This window comes from Esox lucius, chromosome 7 (assembly GCF_011004845.1).
Source record: "Esox lucius isolate fEsoLuc1 chromosome 7, fEsoLuc1.pri, whole genome shotgun sequence".
In the NCBI taxonomy this organism is placed as follows: domain Eukaryota; kingdom Metazoa; phylum Chordata; class Actinopteri; order Esociformes; family Esocidae; genus Esox; species Esox lucius.
The window spans coordinates 34,519,411-34,542,210 of record NC_047575.1 but is presented as its reverse complement, the minus strand read 5'-3'; the positions used below and the strand labels follow the sequence as shown (position 1 = coordinate 34,542,210).

Here is a 22,800-nt window from a genome sequence, read left to right as displayed (position 1 = left end):
GTATTTTCATTATTTTTTAAAGATTCATGAATATCCGCTATTTTGCCAATGCTATGTAAAATAACCAATGAGGCGCTCATAACGACAACGCGCATGGAACGAAGATCATGCACACTGCTCTTGGTGTGACGTACGACGTAGGTTCCGCCCTCGGGTGAAATGCAGTGTTTACAACTGTTGCACAGCTGTTATTTCCGTAGTCTTGCCTTTGCACACATATGAATATAAAATGTTATTCACTCCAACTAGTTTGACTGAATGCTTACAGGAGTGGGAAAATCTGGAAAAGGACTATCAACGGGTCCAGGTAAGGGGCAGGTTTTAGAAATGTGTATTTCCTACTAACTTGCTGACCTGTAATTAGTGGTTCTCAAGCTCGGTGTCCCGTCGCCCATCAGTGAGCTCACATGCGGCGTGCTGACGAGCTAGCTATTTCCTGGAAGTTGGTAGTGGTAGCGTTATATATTATGACTCTAAATAGAGAAACTACATGGAACGTAGCTGCAATTGCACACATTTTACTACCTGACGTGACTAACGAGATAACTGACAGTCTTTTCCATGTATTTTATAAACTGCCAATGCTCCTTTTGCCTTGGACGACTGAACTACAATTAATCAAAATAATTAATTATTTGTGCCATTTCAGCAAAGCATTGGGTTGATATGTACGCTAAATGTAGGCGACATGGTGAAAGTACATTTACATCTTCCACTGTGTTCGATTGACAATGGCCGGAAAAACAATATTGTTTATTGTTTTAGGAGAACAAAAAACACCTTTGGCAATTTTATTCGTTTTATTTTTTTTCTTCTTAGTATTTTATATCACTAACGCACAAAAGCAGTTATTGTATGGTGAGATTGGTTTAATGTTGTGGAATACTTCTAACAAACATCTAAATGACATTTGTTGCTTGTATTCACGCCCTTTCATTCATCAATTTTGAGTGTCAGTGTGTAAAATGAAATGTCAAACAGGAACTAAATGCCAATGTACCATTTGTAACTAAGTAATATGAGATTATTAGTCAGTGGTTTGAATACTTACCAGACACCTACATTGTAGGTTAAGACACAGGATTGTTGTGTCGCAACCAATTTATAATGGTACCTTGTGGATTTGTAACATTGCCAATACAACACAGGGTTGTGTAATACACAGCGTTGTATATTAGAACAGCTATAGCCATGGTATATTGGCCATATACCACACCTCCCTTGAGCCTTATTGCTTCATACTGTCCTCTACACATCACTAGGTTACTGTCCCATAGGTATGAACCCATTGCAGTGAGAAACAGCTAGTTGGAACAGTCTCACAATCAGCCTGTGAAAGTTCACTATAATGAGAGCACACACCCAACAGAGAGAAAAAGAGGCTGGAAAGATGAGTACTAAAAAAAAAACTGCCCTGAACCAAATGCAGTATGGATAAAAAAATGTTTATATGATATTTATTATACACTGAACAAAGATGTATAAGAAACATGCAACAATTTCAAGTGAAACAGATTAATCTATTCAGAGCACAATTCTCTAGGCTGCCGGTGGTCATGGAAGGTGAGCATTTGCAGACTAAAGTCGGTTATCACTCCAAACTGAAGTAAGGTGAAGACCCTGACGAGAAGGACAAGCATCCAGATGAGAATTCCTGAGATGGTGTCGGACATCTCATTCATTCTTTGTTGTGCAAACCCATAGTTTTATTAGCCTCCAGGTCGGCTGCTCTCAGTCGAATGTGTATGTTAAGCAGCCTGATGTGAAGGTTCTGGGCTGCTGTGGGTCCACATGATTTGCGGTTGTAAGTCCAGTTGGACGTATTGTCAAATTTTCTAAAACAACTAGGGAGGTGGCTTATGGTAGAAATTAATGTTGAATTCTCTGGAAACAGTGCTGGTGGACATCTCCAGTCAGCATGCCAATTGCAGGCTTTTTAATAAACCTTACCCATTGTGGCATTGTGTGTTGTGACTAAACTACCTTTTAAAACTACATTTAAAGGGGCGTTTTATTGTCCTGATGACAAGGTGAACTTGTTTATGATCATGCCATCCTTGATATTTGAGAGGAATACACTTTTTGAACGAAACATTTCTGGAATCTTTCATGAAACATGGAACCAACACTTAAAATTTTGCATTTACTGTGACCTCTACTGTGCGTGCATTGGGCAATTACATAAACCGTATCAAATGGTTCCAGTCATGCAACCAGCTTTCTCTGCTTTGCCAAGCAAGTTTAGGCTCGAGCACTGTCTAAACAAGAAGCAGAAATTTGGCTGGATTGTAGATGCTATTTACTTGGCATATAACAACAAAGGGCAAAGGTTGCCTGACAGGGTGCAAGTTCACTCCACTAAGAGTGTGACAAAATCTTGGCCACTATTCACAGTCAAAGCATTGACTGTGGCAGAACCTTCTGCTGCTTTAAGTTGGGCATCACTTCACACATTGTATTACCTTAATGTATAAGATTAGATGCAGTTTTGCTAAAATTGATGTGAGATGTGATTTTGTTTAACCTGAATACATTTTTCAATTTTCATAGTGCTAGACTAGAGCTGAAGTAATATGTGTCAGTCAGTAATGAGGATCGGCTAATAATAGGAATAAATAACTCATTATTGGCTGTAAATGAAAACTGAACATTTGGGCTGGAATTTGGGTGCTGGAATCTGTCTTTTTCGATGAAGAAAATATTTTTTACGTGATGCTGGAGAGTTTAATTGAGTTTAATCTAGTAAATTTGCTACTGCTCTGAGAAACTGTACAACCAGCACATTGAAGAAAGAATGTAAGAATGAAGGTTCTTGGAATTCCCACAGGGATAATTTCATGGACCATTCCAGAGACTTGTTGAAATCTACTGCAGCAAAAAAAAGAAACGTTAGCTATAAAAGCAATGTTGGATATTTGGATATAAAATCAAAGTGACTGTTACAACTTATGACTGCAATGTTAAGTTCACATAAAGAAAAGTTATAAAAATGGAGGACATGCTGACAATTTAGTTATTTATTTTCTTATTTTTTTAAGAAAGTATTTTGGTTGAGATGGCTGTAGAACTAAGCTATGCTACATATGGTTCAGTGAGTACAAATGTCAAGGTTGATAGTGAAACTAAGCCTCAACGAAAGTAATCTTTATTATTTCGTTTTATGATCCGTTTCAGTAATATGTCCCATTGTAGTGTAGGCACCATTGTGATTATGCAAATTTGTTCATACCAATTTTTTTTACCTGTAGGAAACTCACCGACTGTATAAACAGAAGCTTGAGGAAGTGTCCAAGTTACAAGACAGCTGCTCCAATGCCATAGCACGACAGAGGAAGAAACTAAAGGATCTCACAGTGTCACTGGGAGAGTGAGTATCAAGCACTGTTTATGTAATATGGGGCACATGGAAATTCACCTTTTACAATTAAATGTATTATTAACAGTGTTAAAGACCTCACTGTACTCATAATTCAATTTGTCAGCTTTGTACTGATTACTAAATCAAGTTATCCCTAAATAACGTTCTTCCTTTCCCCTTCAGATGCAAAAAAACAATGAGCCCAGAGGAAATGAATACGATAGATGGGATCCAGGAATCGATTAAGAACAGGCCCAATGTTTTCTTTGAAATGGAGTCCTTCCTGCCAAAAAAGAATAGGTAAAACAAATAGACCTCCTTCAGTTACTCTAACAGTTCAAACTTTTTCTCTGTTAAGGCAATTTACTACAACACGCCTTAAGTACATAGTGTGTAGTTGAAACTGGATACATGTTGGTCCTATTTAACTAAAGTGAGTTTGTCCATTGATTCTCTCTAACAGAGAGTCAACATTTGTGATGAAATGTACATGTTTGTTATTAACTGAGACGACGCCCCAAAACACATTTTTTATATAATTTACTATTCTCTTATTTGCTGTTTAGTTTGTACCTCAGTCTTGTTCTTGGGAATGTGAATGTAACATTACTCAACAAACACTCCAAGTAAGGACTTTTCTGTATTTTTACAAAATGTATAGGCTGGCAATATAATAATAATAATTGTATGAAATGACAACAACTATTACTCTCATACCGTGTGCCTCTTGATAAACCTGACAAATGCATTTTTCATGCCAACAGATTTGCTTACAAAGATGAATATGAGAAATTCAAATTAGTCCTCACCGTCCTACTCCTGTTCTTCTCATTCACATGCCGCTTTGTATTTAGTTACAGGTGAGTAACTATCATGCGCTGTTTTACTGTTGTTGTCTACATCAGGAGTAGTATAAAAGGAACAAATCATGAGAAACGATCTACTGTTATATTTATGATTGGCTGTATTATATTGTTATTATGGACTAAAATACACTGAACAAAAATATAAATGCAGCACGTAGTGTTTTTTCCATGTTTTCCCCGTTGTCCCCATCTTTCATGAGCTAATGTTAAAGATTCCAGAAAAGTTCCATACACACAAAAAGCGTATTTCTCTCAAGGTCTGTTCACTAATGTTACTGAGCATTTTTTCTTGTTAGGATAATTCTTCTACCTGACAGGTGTGGCACATCAAGAAGCTGATTAAACAACATGATCATTACACAGGTGCACCATGTGCTGGTGAGAACAAAAGGTCACTCTAAAATGTTGTTTGGCAAACAACCCAATGCCACAGATGTCTCAAGTTTTGAGAGATATTTTTATGTTATTTGTCTTTACCATAAGCCACCTCTAAAATTGTTTTAGAGAGGTTAACAGTACTTCCAAGCTGCAACACAACCATAGACCACATGTGACCACACGTGATCACGCCAGCCCAGGACTTCTACATCCAGCTTTTTTACCTGCAGGATTGTCTGAGAACAGCCCACTAGAAGGCTGATGAAACCAAAAAAATAGTTGAACGAATATTGTCAGAAACCGTCTCAAGGGAGTTCAGTTGCATGGTTGTACTCCTCACCAGAGTCTTGACTGCAATTTCATTTAGCCACTGCCTTTGTTGGGCAAATGCTCACCTTTGATAGTCACTGGCACGCTGAAGAGGGGTGCCCTTCATGGGCGAATCCTGATTTGAACTCAACCGGGCAGTAAAATAAATCTTTGGAGTTGTTGCATGTTGCATTTCTGTTTTTGTTCAGTGACATATGTGCCTATCTGCCGTTGAACTCGGTGAACCGCACGGTTTATGTCGGTCTTCTGTGTTTTGCAGAGCCTTAGACGCTCTCTTCAACTTCCTCCTGGTGTGGTACTACTGCACTCTAACTATCCGGGAGAGTATCCTCATTAGCAACGGTTCCAGGTCAGTAGTCTGCCGGTCCGTAGCCAAACCTCAGCGGTTGTCCTGTTGACACTGCTGGCGTGTGTATTCATTCAGCTGAAGACACAGCATCACTGTGTGTGTGCCCTCTACACCAGGGATCTAGTTTAACAGCACCCTGCTGTCTGTCTGCCTCAGTCTCTGGAGGCATGTGGGTGCTGCTTTGTTTCCCCAGCGTATCAGTCTGGTGACACGAGCAGTGTCTGCAGCACTGCAGAGGTCTACATGCCCATATTGAAAATGCAGATTGTGTTTGTACAAAAGCTGAAAATTAAGGCAAGTCTGTGTAAGACCTCAAGTTTTAATAAGATCTTATAACCAGCAATGTGAGTGAAAAACGAATAATAATAAAATGTAAATGCAGTGGTTGCATAAGTGCACGTTCCACAACTAATACACTGTAAAAGTGAACAGAAAGTCGGTAAACAGTAAGTCGGTAAACAGTGAGTCTGTTTGGAGAGGTGTCAATCAACCTAGCACATTTTGTCTGAGAGTTCTAGCTCAGTGAATTTGCAACAGGATTTTGATTGTACATCCCTTTTTAGAACAGTCCGTCATTTGAAGTATTGTTATCTGGGCTTTAACTGGGCAATTTCAGGACATTCTTAAAAAAAGTTACACTACTGTTCAAAAGTTTGGGGTCAGTTAGAAATGTCCTTGTTTTCCATGAAAACATACATGAAATGAGTTTGATTAGGAAATATAGTAAAATGAATATGAAATATAGTAATTGACAAGGCTAGATTACATTCAGCTTTATTATCATTGAACAGTATGAGTACAGTACAATGAAATGCAGTTAGCATCTAACCAGAAGTGCAAATAGAAGAGGGCAGGAAATGTATTAAGTAAAGTGTATGTTACAAGTGGAATGTATACAGTATGAAGGCAAATACTGTGCAAATGGCAATTCTTAATGAGCAATGAAGGCAAATAGGGGAGGGCAGAAAATGATTAAGTATCAAATATAATGTATGTACAAGTGGGAATTAATTGTTGTGCCATGAGGCGAATGCAAGTACAAATGGCAATTCTGACTGCAATCGAGCAAGTTGGAGGTGTAAGGTAGTCTGTGCAACTGAAATGTGGGGATAGCAGCAATGAGGTTCCCGAGGTAGACATGCACATGAACAACTGAAAAACGCTATTACAATAGCAATTTGCAGGCAAATGCAGTGCATGCAAATTGAAGGTAAATAATAATTGTGTCCTTCAAACTTTTCTTTCGTCAAAGAATCCTCCATTTGCAGCAATTACAACCTTGTAGATCTTTGGCATTCAGGCCGTCAATTTGTTGAGGTAATCTGAAGAGATTTTCACCCCATGTTTTCTGTAGCACCTCCCACAAGTTGAAATGGCTTGATGGGCACACCGTACTATGCAGTGAAGTTGCTCCCACTGGAGCTTGGTGTGGTTGAGATCTGATGGCTGTGCTGGCCACTCCATAATAGATAGAATAACAGCTGACTGCTTCTTCCCAAAATAGATCTTGCATAATTTGGAGCTGGGCTTTGGGTCATTGTCCTGTTGTAGGAGGAAATTGGCTCCAAACAAGCGCTGTCCACAGGGTTGCAAAATGGAGTGATAGCCTTCCTTCATTAAGATCCCTTTAACCCTGTACAAATCTCCCACTTTACCACCACCAAAGCACCCCCAGACATTCCCATCACGCCATCTAAGCACCCGTCCATAATCTTTTCATTTGGTCTGCCTCTCACACATGTTCCTCTTTGTGATCAGACCACATATTTAGATTTGTTTGTTGCAACATTAAGATAAATTTGACGTTATTTTAATGGACAGAAATGTGACCCGAAACATTTGAACATCTTTCCAAATTGCAGGGGACAAATACACAATGATATACAGGGTTATCCAAGTTCCTGCCAGAAACTCTTAAAGCTCCTTTAAAGATGTGGTTTGCTCCTTTAACGTTGCTCATCCCTGATGAACTTTCTCATTCCCCTCTCATCAACCTTGGATGGACGTCCTGATCTTTGCTTTGTCTTGTAGGAACAGCTTGTTTTATTTAGGGTAAATCAAAATCACTTCAGTTGATGACTGAAGATGACAAAATAACCTTTGTATTAAATGTGTTAAATAATTGGTTAAATCTGAACACAGTTACAACCCCATTATTAAGGTTGAGGACATTTCCTTTTTTCGCTGACATTTTGTTGGTTACATGATCTGAACAGAGCGGTCTGAGAACTTGATGAAGGCACGTGACGCTGCTTTTAGATCTGGTGATCTAAAAGCAGGGATCCCAATACTGGATCCCTACCAGTTTGCCTACCGGTCGAACAGGTCTACAGGGTCGCCATCTCCACGGCTCTACACTCTGCCCTGACCCACCTGGACAAAACCAAAGCCTATGTGCTATTCATTGGCTTCAGCTCAGCATTCAACACTGTCATCCACTCTAGGCTGGTCAACAAACTCCATGACCTGGGGATCAGCCCCTCTCTCTGCCACTGGACTCTGGACTTCCATTCTGTCAGGTTAGACAACTTCACCTCCTCCACCCTGATCCTGAACACTGGTGTACCCCAAGGCTGTGTGCTGAGCCCTCTCTTGTACTCCCTCTTCACCCACGACTGTGGTCCTGTACACAGTTCCAACACCATCGTCAAGTTTGCAGACGACACCATGGTGGTAGGCCTGATTAGTGACAATGACGAGTCAGCCTACAGGGAGGAGGTCAAGCGCCTGGTGGCATGGTGCGCTGACGACAACCTGGCCCTCAACGCAAAGAAAACCAAGGAACTCAAGGAACTTGTGGATTACATGAAGCCTAAAAGCTGCAGCCACGCCCCAGTCCTCATCGATGGTACTGAGATGGAGCGTGTGTCCAGCTTCAAATTCCAGGGTTTCCACATCTCCGAGGTCCTCCTCTGAGAAATGGTGCTGCAGTCCCTGTATTTTATGAGGAGGTTGAAGAAAGCCCATCTGTCCTCCAGGATCCTTGTGAACTTTTACGAATCGAGAGCATTCTGACAAACAGCGCCACAGTGTGGTTTAGCAGCTGCTTCATATCCGACCGGAAGGCCCTGCAACGGGTGGTGAAAACCGTTTGCCCTCCTACCATCAGGCTCAGGAACAGTTTCTTCCCATCCACTGTAACCCTGCTGAACTCTGTGACCCATCACTTACCTCCCCCCCAACCCGTCTCTCAGATCCTTGTTGCACTACTCCCTTGTACTTCTCTGACACTGCCTTGCAAGCCTGATAATGGAGGTTTTTCAGTTGTTGCAGGTGCGTGTCTACCGCAGGAACTTCACCGCTGCTATCCCTGCATTTCAGTTGCACATGTACCTTGCACATTCAATTTGCCTATTTACACATTTACGTTTTGCACAGAGAATTGCCACCGTGCTTGCATTTGTAGAGTTGTTACACACACATCTACCTCGAAGATCTTAGTGCTGCTATCTCTGCATCTCGGATGCACATGCTACCTTAATACATCACTCCTTCATTTGTCTCATTTGCACATCTAGAATGCCATTAAGAAATTGCCAATTGTACCCAAACAACTATTATCCCATTTGTAACGTTCTGCCCTTCTCAATTTGCCTTAATTGCACATTTACTATTGCCATTTGTACTGCATTTGCCTCCATTGCACATATACACATTCAACCTGTAATGTAAATATACTAAATACTATGTGCACTTCAGGTTAGATGCTAACTGCATTTTGTTGTCTTGTTCAATGACAATACAGTTGTATGTAATTTAATCTAATTAAAGGGGTAATAAAGTCTGATGTCTTTATTTCAGTCTTTACATCAACAAAATCTGCATTTTCAATAAAGGTGTGTAGCCTTTTGAAATCCACTTTAAATGTAACTCCATGCAGATTGACATGGGACCATGGAGATTGAATGCATAGTAATAGGTTATCCAGTGCAGATTGTGTGCTGTATCGAGAATTACTGTATTTCTGAAGTGTTGGATATTGTCTCATACACATAACAAAAATAGAAGAGTAGCTGTGCGCATGTGTGATTCACATCTATATGTGCACATATGGAGACCTGTCTACACAACCATATGGAGACCTGTCTACACAACCATTGTAAAAAGGTCCACACAACCATGGTAAACCTGAAAAATCTGCCCACATTATGTTTGGGAGATGCCAATCAGGGAAAATGCAATTGCCATCTTAGGGTTAGGTCTATGGGAAAACATACAATTGTAAATAGTGTTAGAATTGGGGTTTCTTTTAAGTTTAGACAGTTAAGCTACTGGTTCTGGTTAAGCTGGCTGGTTGACATAAAATATTAGGTTAGGGTTAGAATTAGCCTAGATTTGAGTTTAAGGTTCAGCATTAGGACAATTTTAAGAACAGGCATGAATATTAGGTTATAAGTTTGAGGTTAGGGTAAGGTTTAGGCTTAGTTTTAGAAAAGGGGATTTTGTTAAGGCCAATCAACTTTAGTGTCCCCATATAGATTGCTAAGTAATGTATTTGGTCAAGGTGAAAGTAGTCCCTTTGGTATAGGTCTGTGTAGGGAGACTGTAGATGGTGCTTGATGACTCAGACCTCTAGCCTGCTTTGTCTGCCTTATGCTGTGCTTTGCATGAAATCCTCATAATTACATTGTTACAGCTCATACTGCTGGCCAGTAAATGGATTTGTGTGACTTGTTTCAGGATCAAGGGTTGGTGGGTGTTTCATCACTATGTGTTCTGTTTCCTGTCTGGGGTGATGCTGACTTGGTAAGTGCTCCTAAACTCCCTGAGACCATGGGGAACAAACTGTACCTATTAAAACAATTTTCCACAGTATATCTTCCAAATTACCATGTGACTGGGCATATGACCCACTTAAGCATGTGCTGACACAGAATCTCCTGGAATGTAATGTTTTTAGTTTATATTAATAGTTTACTATGTGAGTGCATACTAGAACAGATTTTCTAGCTAGTAGGCCCTTTGCCCAAGTACATCTTTCTTGCACCTACATTGCATTTGGAAAGTGTTCTGACCCTTACACATTTTGATATGTTACAGCCTTGTCTAAAATGTATTCATTGAATTTTATGCCTCATCAGTCTACATGCAATACCCCATAATGAGCAAACAAAACCAGGTTTCTGCAAACCCCTTGCGATGACATTTGAAATTTAGCTCAGGTTCATCCTGTTTCCACTGATCGTCCTTGAGATGTTTCTACAACTTGGTTGGAGTCCACCTGTGGTAAATTCACTTGATAAATACACACCTGTCTGAATAAAGACCTACAGTTGACAGTGCATGTCAGAGCAAAAACTAACATGAGACCAATGGAAGAGCTCTGGGACAGGATTGTGGTGAATGCACAGATCTGCTACCAAAGGGTAGGCTTTTTGGAAGGGTACCAAAACATTTCTGCAGCATTGAAGGTCCCCAAGAACACAGTGGACGACATCATTATCTGATTCTATGAAAAATATTCTATGGTCTGATGAAACCATGATTGACTTCTTTGGCATGAATCCAAATCGTTATCTCTGGAGGAAACCAGGCACTGCTCATCACCTGGCCAATTCTATCCCTACAGTGAGGCATTCTTCTTTTAATAAACATGCAGACATTTCTGAAAACCTGTTTTTGCTTGTTGATTATGGGGTATTGTGTGTAGCTTGATGAGTCATTTGTTTTAATCCATACATAACAAAATGTAGAAAAGGGGGATGCCATCTGAATACCTTTCTGAATGGACTGTAGAATTAATTTCACAGAGGACTACTGTCAAGCCCACTCACTCGCTCCAGTGCTGGATATCGTTGGTCTAACAACCCCAGGCACCTGCCTCACATAATTGGACATGTCTGGACTCCATCACCCTAATTCTTCTCCCCATATCTAGCCCTCAGTCAGCTGCTTTTTCCATGCAGTGTTAGTTTGGCTGTGTTATTGCTAAATTCGTACTACGTAGATGTCGGGTGCCATGTCAAAATTATTTCATTGTGTAGGATGACCCTGTGTTATTCGGTGCATTTGACAAATAAAATGTGAAACTTGAAACTTAATTCCCACTGCACTTGTTTCCTGACTGCTGGTGTGTATGTAACAACTACTTAAACCTTTCCAACTGCCCTGTCCATTCTACAGGCCAGAGGGCAAACTCTACCAGATGTTCAGGAATCAGTTCCTTACCTACTGCTTGTACCAAAGTAAGACAACTGTAATATCTTTCATAGAAATAATTCAAATGAAGTGGCATAGTTCTTTTTGAGTGTTTGAAAAATAATGGCCTTATTACGTTTTTGAAAAGGAATTTACTATAAATACAATTGACCAGAAACCTGGAACGAAGTAGAACCGTGTCAGTATTAATACAGTACATGTCTGTTGCTGTTCTTTGTGCCGAATAGGTTTTGTCCAGTTTCTTCAGTACTATTATCAGAGTGGCTGTCTGTACAGACTTCGAGCCCTGGGAGAGAGTCACAACATGGACTTGACAGTTGGTGAGTAGGAAGCCACATGTTGTTGTGTAATCACACATGTTTTAGAGGAACTTATATTGTAAAATCAGATCCTCCTCAATCCTTAGTTAGTACACCGCCTGCACAGTGCGCTAGTTTATCACAGGACTTTCTGGTCCTCTAGTTTCACAGGGCTTGGTATTGTGTAGTACACTAGTTTATCACAGGGCTTGGTATTGTGTAGAACACTAGTTCATCACAGGGCTTGGTATTGTGTTGAACACTAGTTTATCACAGGGCTTGGTATTGTGTAGTACACTAGTTTATCACAGGGCTCGGTATTGTGTAGTACACTAGTTCATCACAGGGCTTGGTATTGTGTAGAACACTAGTTTATCACAGGGCTTGGTATTGTGTAGTACACTAGTTTATCACAGGGCTTGGTATTGTGTAGTACACTAGTTTATCACTGGGCTCGGTATTGTGCAGTACACTAGTTTATCACAGGGCTTGGTATTGTGTAGTACACTAGTTTATCACAGGGCTCGGTATTGTGTAGTACACAAGTTTATCACAGGGCTCGGTATTGTGTAGTACACTAGTTTATCACAGGGCTCAGTATTGTGTAGTACACTAGTTTATCACAGGGCTCAGTATTGTGTAGTACACTAGTTTATCACAGGGCTCAGTATTGTGTAGTACACTAGTCTATCACAGGGCTTGGTATTGTGTAGTATACTAGTTTATCACAGGGCTTGGTATTGTGTAGTACACTAGTTTATCACAGGGCTTGGTATTGTGTAGTACACTAGTTTATCACAGGGCTTGGTATTGTGTAGTACACTAGTTTATCACAGGGCTCGGTATTGTGTAGTACACTAGTTTATCACAGGGCTCGGTATTGTGTAGTACACTAGTTTATCACAGGGCTCAGTATTGTGTAGTACACTAGTTTATAACAGGGCTCAGTATTGTGTAGTACACTAGTCTATCACAGGGCTTGGTATTGTGTAGTATACTAGTTTATCACAGGGCTTGGTATTGTGTAGTACACTAGTTTATCACAGGGCTTGGTATTGTGTAGTACACTAGTTTATCACAGGGCTTGGTATTGTGTAGTACACTAGTTTATCACAGGGCTTGGTATTGTGTAGTACACTAGTTTATCACAGGGCTTGGTATTGTGCAGTACACTAGTTTATCACAGGGCTCAGTATTGTGTAGTACACTAGTTTATCACAGGGCTCGGTATTGTGTAGGACATGTTTATATACTTAATGACATAAGCTAACATTCCTCCACCTTAGAGGGTTTCCAGTCCTGGATGTGGCGAGGCCTGACCTTCCTTCTACCCTTCCTGTTCTTTGGTCATGTGAGTATCAGTGGTGCGTCGTTCCCCTGGCATGGTCTGTCTGAGGTCAACAGGAAACCTAGCATGATATTCCTACTGGGACTGCTGCGGTCGTAATAACTGATTATCTTCTAAGCAGGAAAATAACGAATGGCTGGTTATTGTCAGTGGACATGTATCCTATCTATTCTAAGCGGTAGAGTTACACCACTGGTTTGTCTGTTTGTAGTTTTGGCAGCTCTACAACGGCCTAACGCTGTTCAGGATGGCCCAGCTTCCTGAGTGTAAAGAGTGGCAGGTCAGTGCATTTCAAAGATGCTCTTTTCTTTGAACAGAGAACATAAATAACATAAATCGTGTACTGTAAAAATTTCTGTGGCAACATCCTTATGTCTCTTGTGTACACTGAACAGAAATATGGAAAATGCAACAATTTTTAAAGATTTTCCTGAGTTACGGTTTACATTAGGAAATCAGTCAATTTAAATGAAGTCAGTAGGCCCTAACCTACAGATAATTACTGGGAATACAGATACTCATCTGTTGGTTACAGGTACTTTGAATAAAATTGTAGGGATGTGGGTCAGAAGACTCAGATGATCTTCCCTGATGCGGTTAATGACAGTTTGTGCAGAAATCCTTTGGAGAAATGCGCCTCTGACAGGGATTTAAACACAATGTGAATTTGAGAAATACACTTTTTGTGCTCTTGTAACATTTCTGGGATCTTTTATTTCATCACATATAACATGGGACAAAAACACTACATGTTGCATTTCTGTTCTTGTTCATTTAAAATGACATTTCCACCTGTATTCTAAACTGTCCTCCCTGCCCACCCTCCAGGTTTTCATGTGTGCCTGCTCCTACCTCCTGTTGTTCATGGGGAACTTCTCTACCACACTTAGAGTGGTCTACCATAAGTACATCCACAACCAAGACAAGGCCAAAAGCCTGTAAGCCTGGAGTAGATAGATACTGGATATTTTAACAACAACAAAAAAACATATTGCAGGAGGTGATTTATATGACTGTAATTTATATCGATCATAATTCTGTCAAGTAAACCGTTTACATTGTTCTGTTATTTTGAGAATTGCAGGATGTCCCTTTCAGCACTGCACAGGATTTAATAACCTGGATGGGTTTGAGATTAGTGGAAGAGGATTAGCTCTGCCTATCTATACTGAATCAGCTGAGTCAATCCTAAGACAGGTCCCAATGCAGTTTAGTTTATAAGGATCCCATTAGGTATTGCACATTCAGAATGTTCTCATCCTGGGGTCCACGTAAAACATCCAAGAACATCAGCACATTGGGATTTATGCAGTAATAAGCCTCTGGTTGTGACCGAGTCTGTGCCACTTCACACACATTACTACATTGCTACTGGATTTTAGGAATATGTTGACATTACTTTCTTCTCGTTGGCTAAAATATTTTAATTTTTATTTTTATAGGGCTCTTGGTGGTTTGATAAAATGTCTTAAATCAAAGTGAGCCACAAATTCTCATTACAAAAATGATTTGACTTTCTCTTGTCATTTTATAAAAATGTACTTTAGAAAACGTAACTTATGTTGCTGTAGTTTGTCTATGAATTATAACAAAGAAGGTACATTAAAGGAGAAATATGTAGATTTGTGTTCATTATAGTATCAGAAAATCTCCATAATACAGTGTATATGTAGTAATAGTGGAATGATAGTGTTTCACAATATCATGTAAATACAGAAGTGCATCCTAAAGTGGACACTTTCTGGACTCCATTGGCATTACTAAGACTAATGATCATTTTCTAGTCAAGCAGTCTGACAAACATTGGCAGACGGGGCATGTGGAATCCCTTAGTAATTCCCTGTTTAATACAATTATACAAAGTACACTCAGTTTCTGTTCATGTGAGAAAATGCTCAAAGGAATCAGTGTGCCATCCAAATTAATAAGAAATATGTTTATAATATAGAAAAATAGTTTCTATGGCTTTTTTTATGCTGGTCTACAAAGTAAAGGTAAAACACTAGTGTTAGTGGGAAGCAAGGGATTGGGGAAAAGTGTTTTGAATGTGAATTGTTGCTGGAATTCAACTAGTTTATAGGTTGATTATAAATTCTGCACATTGCTCCTTTAAGGTATCATATTTATTACATATAGTTTCTGTGGACATTTCTAATTACTATGCTATACTTTCAAGCTCTGAAAAAACTCTGATTTATTTTAAAATATGTTGCCATTCACCCATGATGCAAATGGAGTAGTCCTTTGATAACCACAAGTTAATTAATTCACCTGTGATGTAACATTTAGAGGAGTAGTCCTTCAATAACTACAAGTTAATTCATTCACCCATGATGCAACATTTAGAAGAGTAGTCCTTCAATAACTACAAGTTAATTTATTCACGTCTGTCTTCGGAACTCTCCAACACCCTCTTTACACCATTTGTCCTTATTATCAAAATAGTTTGAAAGCTCAAATGGAAAGTGCTTAAAGATGTCAGCCTGATGTACGAAGGTCACTGAATTAAACATTGCTCTGTGTTACTCTTTGTGTTTTAACATTCGCACATTACACAGTGATCACAATGCTAGCTCCAGGACCATTGCAATAAGAACAAACAAAACCTTACTCCACTGGAAGTTGATGCAGTGATGAAGGGGCCTTGATAAAAAATGGGATATCAGGAAATGTGTAAATGTATTTTGATTCAATTAAATCTAAGGTTAAAGCATGAGTACAATTAATATCATCAGTGTCAATATTGAGTGGTTGACAAACACATTTTTGCCACAAAGAAAGGACAAGGATGTGATTTGAACCTATTAACTACTTACAAATATACAGATGTGTACAACTTGGTCAACAAGCTTATTTGATGTGTTATTTTGTAGACCAGCATTGGTCTAAAAGCAGATACTGGTGGTGAGAGTTTTAGTCTTTAAAAACATAATTCACCAGAAAAGGGTAGGTCTTTTTATATAGTGTATACAGTATCTACCGTATACCATAATACTTGTTGATCAAATTAGAGTATGTGTCAGTTTGCATTAGTTTTCATTGTATTGGCCTGAACATTAGGCTGCATGTTATAATAATAGAAAAACTGGTATCTTCCTTGGTGATGCTCTGCAGATGTTTTTTTGTTTTTTTCTGAGAGAACTTTATGGAAGTACCAGGTGTATGAGAATATTTAGTTTTCAGTTCAAGTTGATTACTTTTCCATAGCATGCTGTAAGAGCAGCATTTCCAAAGTGTCTACACTTTTCAAATGTTTTTCCTAAGGGCTAGTATGACCTCTTGTGGTTTAATTGAGCATTTTCTCAGGCTTTCAATCTTTTTTATATGTAAAAAGGGAAAAGAAATTGGAAGTCAATGTTTCTCATTAATACTTGAGACTAGAGCACCTTTTGCCCTATACCATAAGGAAATGCTAGCAAAACTCCCTATGGGGGGTTACCTGTTTGTTGACCAGGCATTCCAAAATGTAAGCCAGTCAGGGAAGGACTGAGAATATGACATTCAGGGTCAAGCCTGTTCTAATCTGATTTCCACACAGACTGATGTCATCATATTTTAATGGATTTTATTTAAATATGACACTCCTGTATAGATTGAGGATAAACACTTTCTAACAACAGCAACAATAACAGGTTACACTACCACCATTTATATATAGTGCAGTGCAGTCCATAAGCATTTGGACACTGCCATTTTTTGTTGTTGTTTCAGCTCCAACACATTGTATTTGAAAAGATTCACTGACTAAGAGGTTAAAGTGCAGACTGTTGACCTTGAATTTGAGGATATTTACATCCATAAACAATCCATAAATCCACATAGGAATTACAGACCTTTTTTTACAAAAGGTTATCGTTTCATCAGGTCCTCTCAGACCTGCCTGCAGTCAACATTATCCTGTCAGTCAGCGAGTGACATCAGGATGTGAGAAACTGTGTTCCGGAAGTGTTTCTTAAGTAGGAGGAACCTCAACACACGAAAAATGTATTTCTCTTTATTTTGGAGCACAAATGGACCTGTTAGTGACAAGTTCTTATTTGTCAAGATAATCCATACACCTGAAGGGTCTGGCATATCAAGAAGCTGATTAAACATCATGATCATTACACAGACAATACCCATAAATATTATATGATCGTGACTATGGCTCCCAGACTACAGGAGTCATCAAAAGAATATGCCATCACTATTTACTAGCACCCTGAAATGGAGTACAATATACAAAAATCATGCTGTACCCTCAAAAGACTGTCAGCACTTGAACTCAAACTTCAAATACCAACTGCTGGAATGCAGAGCCCAAAAATAATGTGTCACAGTACAAATACTTATGGAGTTCACTCTAGCTAGCTTCATGAAATCTCCAACCACCAAATACAAAATCTGCCTATTGTTCTGGTTATCAAGAGTTACCAAAGAAGGTAACTACTGTTACCAGCAATCAAACTTGTCCAGCTTCAACCTCTTATAAATGATGTCAATTTAAAATGGTTATTATATTTGTTTTGTTTAAAATCTAAGATATTGGCGCATATAATGTTTTGCTAGATATTTAGCTAAAAAGACAAATGTACAGATCTTGAGAGAAAAGACCACTTAAGCATTTTGAATTCTGACCATAGTGTAAGAAATAAAGTATCTACAGCCTCGTACAATGTAGGTAAGTCGTTTCAAAATGTCTTATTAATATTATTATAAGAAATTGTGTTAAGTTGGTAAATGTTCCAATTCATTTTGCATAGGGTTAGGGTTAGTTTTAATGGGGCACTGTGTAGAATCCTGCCTCCAAATAATAACACAACTTATTTCATCCTTGTCTTCCCCTTCCGAACGAGACTGATATAAAACTAGCTAGTTCAGGGTGGTTTAGGGATGGAAGGATAGTACAGCGAGTGTCTAAAGTGGGGAGATTACAAGTCATTGTAAACTGATAAAGGGACTGGCAAGAAAGCTTTAAAGGGGAATATATCAGTCACTCTGATTAATTTTGTAGGAAAATAATATTTGAAATATTAACTTAAGACAATAACCGCAGATGTCTACTGGTCATTTTCACTTATTTTTATGCCAGCAGTACAGTCAAAATCTTACACTATGTTCCTTTGAGTTGAAACCTTATACAATCTAAATACAACATTGCCGTAAGGTTTATTACCAGCTAGCACCATCTCAACTTTTTCTTATTTTTTATAAAATACAACTTTTTCTTTCCTTTCCAAAGGAGTTTAAAAGGAAAGTTTTAAATAAGGAACAGAAGAGATCAATTTCCAGTGGTCTCTTATATTATAAGTATTATGGTATATGGTAGATACTGTATATACTATATAAAAAGACCTGCCCTCTTCTGGTGCATTGTTTTAAAGGCTAAATATGTTTGAGCCTTTTAAGATACTTTTGAGAGCCATATATACACGCAGATGTCTATACACACATACATACAGTGGGAAGAACAAGTATTTGATACACTGCCGATTTTGCAGGTTTTCCCACTTACAAAGCATGTAGAAGTCTGTAATTTTTATCATAGGTACACTTCAACTGAGTGACGGAATCTAAAACAAAAATCCAGAAAATCACATTGTATGATTTTTAAGTAATTAATTTGCATTTTATTGCATGACATAAGTATTTGATACTTCAGAAAAACAGAACTTAATATTTGGTACCAAAACCTTTGTTTGCAATTACAGAGATCATACGTTTCCTGTAGTTCTTGACCAGGTTTGCACACACTGCAGCAGGGATTTTGGCCCACTCCTCCATACAGACATTCTCCAGATCCTTCAGGTTTTGGGGGTTGTGGCTGGCCAATACGGACTTTCAGCTCCCTCCAAAGATTTTCTATTGGGTTCAGGTCTGGAGACTGGCTAGGCCACACCAGGACCTTGAGATGCTTCTTACGGAGCCACTCCTTAGTTGCCCTGGCTGTGTGTTTCGGGTCATTGTCATGCTGGAAGACCCAGCCACGACCCATCTTCAATGCTCTTACTGAGGGAAGGAGATTGTTGGCCAAGATCATGCGATACATGGCTCCATCCATCCTCCCCTCAATACGGTGCAGTCGTCCTGTCCCGTTTGCAGAAAAGCATCCCCAAATAATGATGTTTCCACCTCCATGCTTCACGGTTGGGATGGTGTTCTTGGGGTTGTACTCATCCTTCTTCTTCCTCCAAACACGGCGAGTGGACTTTAGACCAAAAAGCTAAATTTGTGTCTCATCAGGCCACATGACCTTCTCCCATTTTTCCTCTGGATCATCCAGATGGTCATTGGCAAACTTCAGACGGGCCTGGACATGCGCTGGCTTGAGCAGGGGAACCTTGCGTGCGCTGCAGGACTTTAATCCATGACGACATAGTGTGTTACTAATGGTTTTCTTTGAGACTGTGGTCCCAGCTCTCTTCAGGTCATTGACCAGTTCCTGCCGTATAGTTCTGGGCTGATCCCTCACCTTCCTCATGATCATTGATGCCCCACGAGGTGAGATCTTGCATGGAGCCCCTGACCGAGGGAGATTGACCATCATCTTGAACTTCTTCCATTTTCTAATAATTGTGCCAACAGTTGTTGCCTTCTCACCAAGCTGCTTTGCCTATCCATCCACCTGTCCATCCCAGCCTTGTGCAGGTCTACAATTATATCCCTGATGTCCTTACACAGCTCTCTGGTCTTGGCCATTGTGGAGAGGTTGGAGTCTGATTGTGTGGACAGGTGTCCTTTATACAGGTAACAAGTTCAAACAGGTGCAGTTAATACAGGTAATGAGTGGAGAACAGGAGGGCTTCTTAAAGAAAAACGAACAGGTCTGTGAGAGCCGGAATTCTAACTGGTTGGTAGGTGATCAAATACTTATGTCATGCAATAAAATGCTAATTAATTATTTTAAAATCATACAATGTGATTTTCTGGATTTTTGTTTTAGATTCCGTCTCTCACAGTTGAAGTGTACCTATGATAAAAATGACAGACCTCTACATGCTTTGTAAGTAGGAAAACCTGCAAAATCGGCAGTGTATCAAATACTCCCCACTGTATATATACAGCTCCAGAAAAAATTAAGAGACCATTTCACCTTTTTCTTTCCTTTCCAAAAAAGTCGAAAAGGACGTTTTTGAGTGAGGAACTGAAGGTTTAAAATGTATTGAACACTTCTGTTCCTCAGTATATATACCACAGTATGTATGGTAGATACGGAATATACCATATAAAAATACCTGCCATCTTCTGGTGCATTGTTTGAAAGGCTAAATATGTTTTTAAAGACTAAAAGTCTCGTCACCAGTATCTGCTTTTAGACAACTGATGGTCTACAAAATAGCACATCAAATAAGCTTGTTGACCAAGTTGTACACATCTGTACATTTGTAAGTAGTTAATAGGTTCAAATAAAAAATCACCTCCTTGTCCTTTTGAATGAGGAACAGAAGTGTTCAATTTGCAGTGGTCTCTTAATTTTAACCCTCCTGTTCCTCACTCAAAACATTCCTTTTAAACTTTTTTGGAAAGTTAAGAAAATGGTGCAGTGGTCTTAAACATTTTTCCGGAGCTGTATTTTAAAAGGTTTTGTGAGAAACATTGTAATTCAAATGTTGGCCAATATTACCCTTCGGTTTTCCCTAATTTAAACTTTGAGATTATGTTTTCAAAGCATTGATTTTACTGTAAACCTTATGAACCCATGTACAACATCCTAAAAAGGTAAAACATTTTAAATTATTTCAATGTTAGAAGTGGGATGCCAATAATTTTTAAAAGGTGTTTTTTTGCTTAACTGTTCCTTTATATAATCAACAATGACATTGGTATGTGTGTGGTCAGAATTATCCCTCAATAGCCCAGGAAGTATAAATAGAACAACCCCCATCTTGTCACTACTGGTGACTGAAAGTAATTTGTATTTTCTTGCCCTGGAATTTGGCAGTGTGGTTATGCTGCTAGGCCACACTGTGGCTGGGCCGGATTTCCAGCATTTTAATGTGTTGACCTCATGTAGGCCTAACTGAAGGGAATGTGTGTGGTCAAATTAGTTTAAAAAAAATTACTGGAAGGGGTTAATAATCAGCTGACTGTGGAGCTTTAACCTACACCAGAGGCTGGGCTACGTCACCCAGTCCACATGCAGAAACATACCATAGCAATTGTACTGGTTTGCATTGTTTTCTCACCAATTTCTCCTCTTCCCTTTCTGGGTTAGATCATGCGTATCTCTTGAATTACTTGCTGCTTTTTATTTTCCATATGAAAAATCTAACATTACATTTCTAAATGCTTTTTCGGATAGGACATTGGGCCGGTTTCACAGACACAGATTAAGCATAGTCTAGGACTACAAAAACAAGCTCAATTGAGTTTTCTATTGAACTTGATTTTTTTTGGTCCTAGACTTGGCTCAATCCGTGTCTGTGAAACCGGCCCATAGTATAATATGTATATTTAAAACATTTAAATACTGTTCTAAAAAGTTTGGAAGTTTTAGTTGTTTCTCTGTTCATACCAGTGTCACTTGGAGAGCCTTCCATTGTGTCCCCTTGGCTGCTGCCATGACATAGGCTGGCAGGACTTGGCTAGGGGCTTGATAAGAAACACTTGCCTATGTTCCTTTGTTGGTGGTGCTTGGATCAATTTTCCCACAGGGAAAATGCCAGCTCTGCTCTCCCTTCCTCCCCAAACAATAGACGTTAAGGAGGTTTTAATTGCTGGAAATGTTGAAACCACCAGAAAGAGGCCCACTGGCTCAGACGGAATTGGAAACAGTGTTGAGAGAGAGAGCTCCAACCCCACTAGTAGTTAATTACTGAACCTCTCTCTCCCCTAAAGATCTGCAGCTCCTCAGCACCAACAAACCCCGTGGAAGGAAATCTGCAGAAGGAAATGGCCCACAACTGAAGCTATGAAAATTCCAGGAAAAGGTTTTTGGGGGAGTGCAGGAAAAGGGAGAGCTACCTTGGAGTTTCTTTGTGCTTGGCAAGCTCGCATTTCACTGTCTGTGGTCCTCTTTTTGCTGGAGAAGAATGCTCTGTCTTTGTGCACCCTACTTGTGATTGGTCTAGTACACACCCATTTTGGATCCTTACCTAGGGTGCCAAATGTTCCAGCGGATGCTCTCTCCCTTTGATATCTCTCTGGGGTGGAAAGTTGAGGCAAAAGTCCAGCAGCTTTCCCTGTTTACCCTAGCTTCTGTGGAAGCCGTCCCTAATTTGCTTTTGAGAGAGAAAGAAAGGAGCAGAACTGTGTCACAAATGGCAACCTTTTATGACAGATTAGGTAACCATAGTGACACACTTGGCTCAATGGTTAGAAATGTGCCTTGAAAAAAAAATATGGTTGCTATGGTGACTTGGTGGGGTAGTCCATACAGATGGCAGAGCGAAAGAGGAGGGATGTAGTAAGTGGATATGTGTGGTGGTGTATTATGTGTATTTTATCTGCTGCTCTGTTTGAAGGGCTTTAAAAGAAATGTCATGCTATATTGTTGGTGGCTCACCAGCCTTGCTGCCAGATGTCAGTGGTGCTCGTGCTGAGGGACGGTGAGAGTGGCTAACAGCTGCACGTCCACCCGCGGCTCCCTGAGGAGAACACGAGCCATGGAGTCGCCTGGCCTGCCAGCAAGAGGCTGCTTTAGCTGAACAACAGCCGAGGCTGCCTGTGTGTTTTGATTCGACCACGGAGAGAGGGATAGAGTACGCCCGGGTGGGGTGTGTGTGTGTGTGTGA

General features: G+C 39.6%; 1 protein-coding gene across 2 annotated transcripts; it reads left to right on the top strand.

Annotated features, from left to right (window-relative positions):
• The first annotated feature begins 136 nt into the window (after nt 1-136).
• On the top strand, nt 137-22,793 carry tmem120a (transmembrane protein 120A). 2 transcript variants are annotated; one of them, XM_010893565.4, is made up of 12 exons: nt 137-307; nt 3,249-3,367; nt 3,542-3,658; nt 3,925-3,984; nt 4,123-4,218; nt 5,192-5,281; nt 9,962-10,027; nt 11,405-11,466; nt 11,668-11,760; nt 13,026-13,090; nt 13,299-13,367; nt 21,905-22,793. In XM_010893565.4, exons 1-12 carry the CDS (start codon nt 230-232, stop codon nt 21,971-21,973), a joined length of 984 nt encoding a protein of 327 aa, XP_010891867.1. In that variant the 5' UTR covers nt 137-229; the 3' UTR covers nt 21,974-22,793. The 2 variants fall into 2 exon arrangements, with proteins under 2 accessions (XP_010891867.1, XP_010891865.1); XM_010893563.4 differs by lacking the exon at nt 21,905-22,793 and adding an exon at nt 13,916-15,612.
• The last annotated feature ends 7 nt before the right edge of the window (nt 22,794-22,800 follow it).

Coding starts and splice junctions, on each gene's coding strand:
- tmem120a (XM_010893563.4), top strand. CDS start 230: ATGTTATTCACTCCAACTAGTTTGACTGAATGCTTACAGGAGTGGGAA. Junction 3,985..4,122: donor TTACTCAACAAACACTCCAA/GTAAGGACTTTT, acceptor TCATGCCAACAG/ATTTGCTTACAAAGATGAAT. Junction 10,028..11,404: donor TCTGGGGTGATGCTGACTTG/GTAAGTGCTCCT, acceptor TCCATTCTACAG/GCCAGAGGGCAAACTCTACC.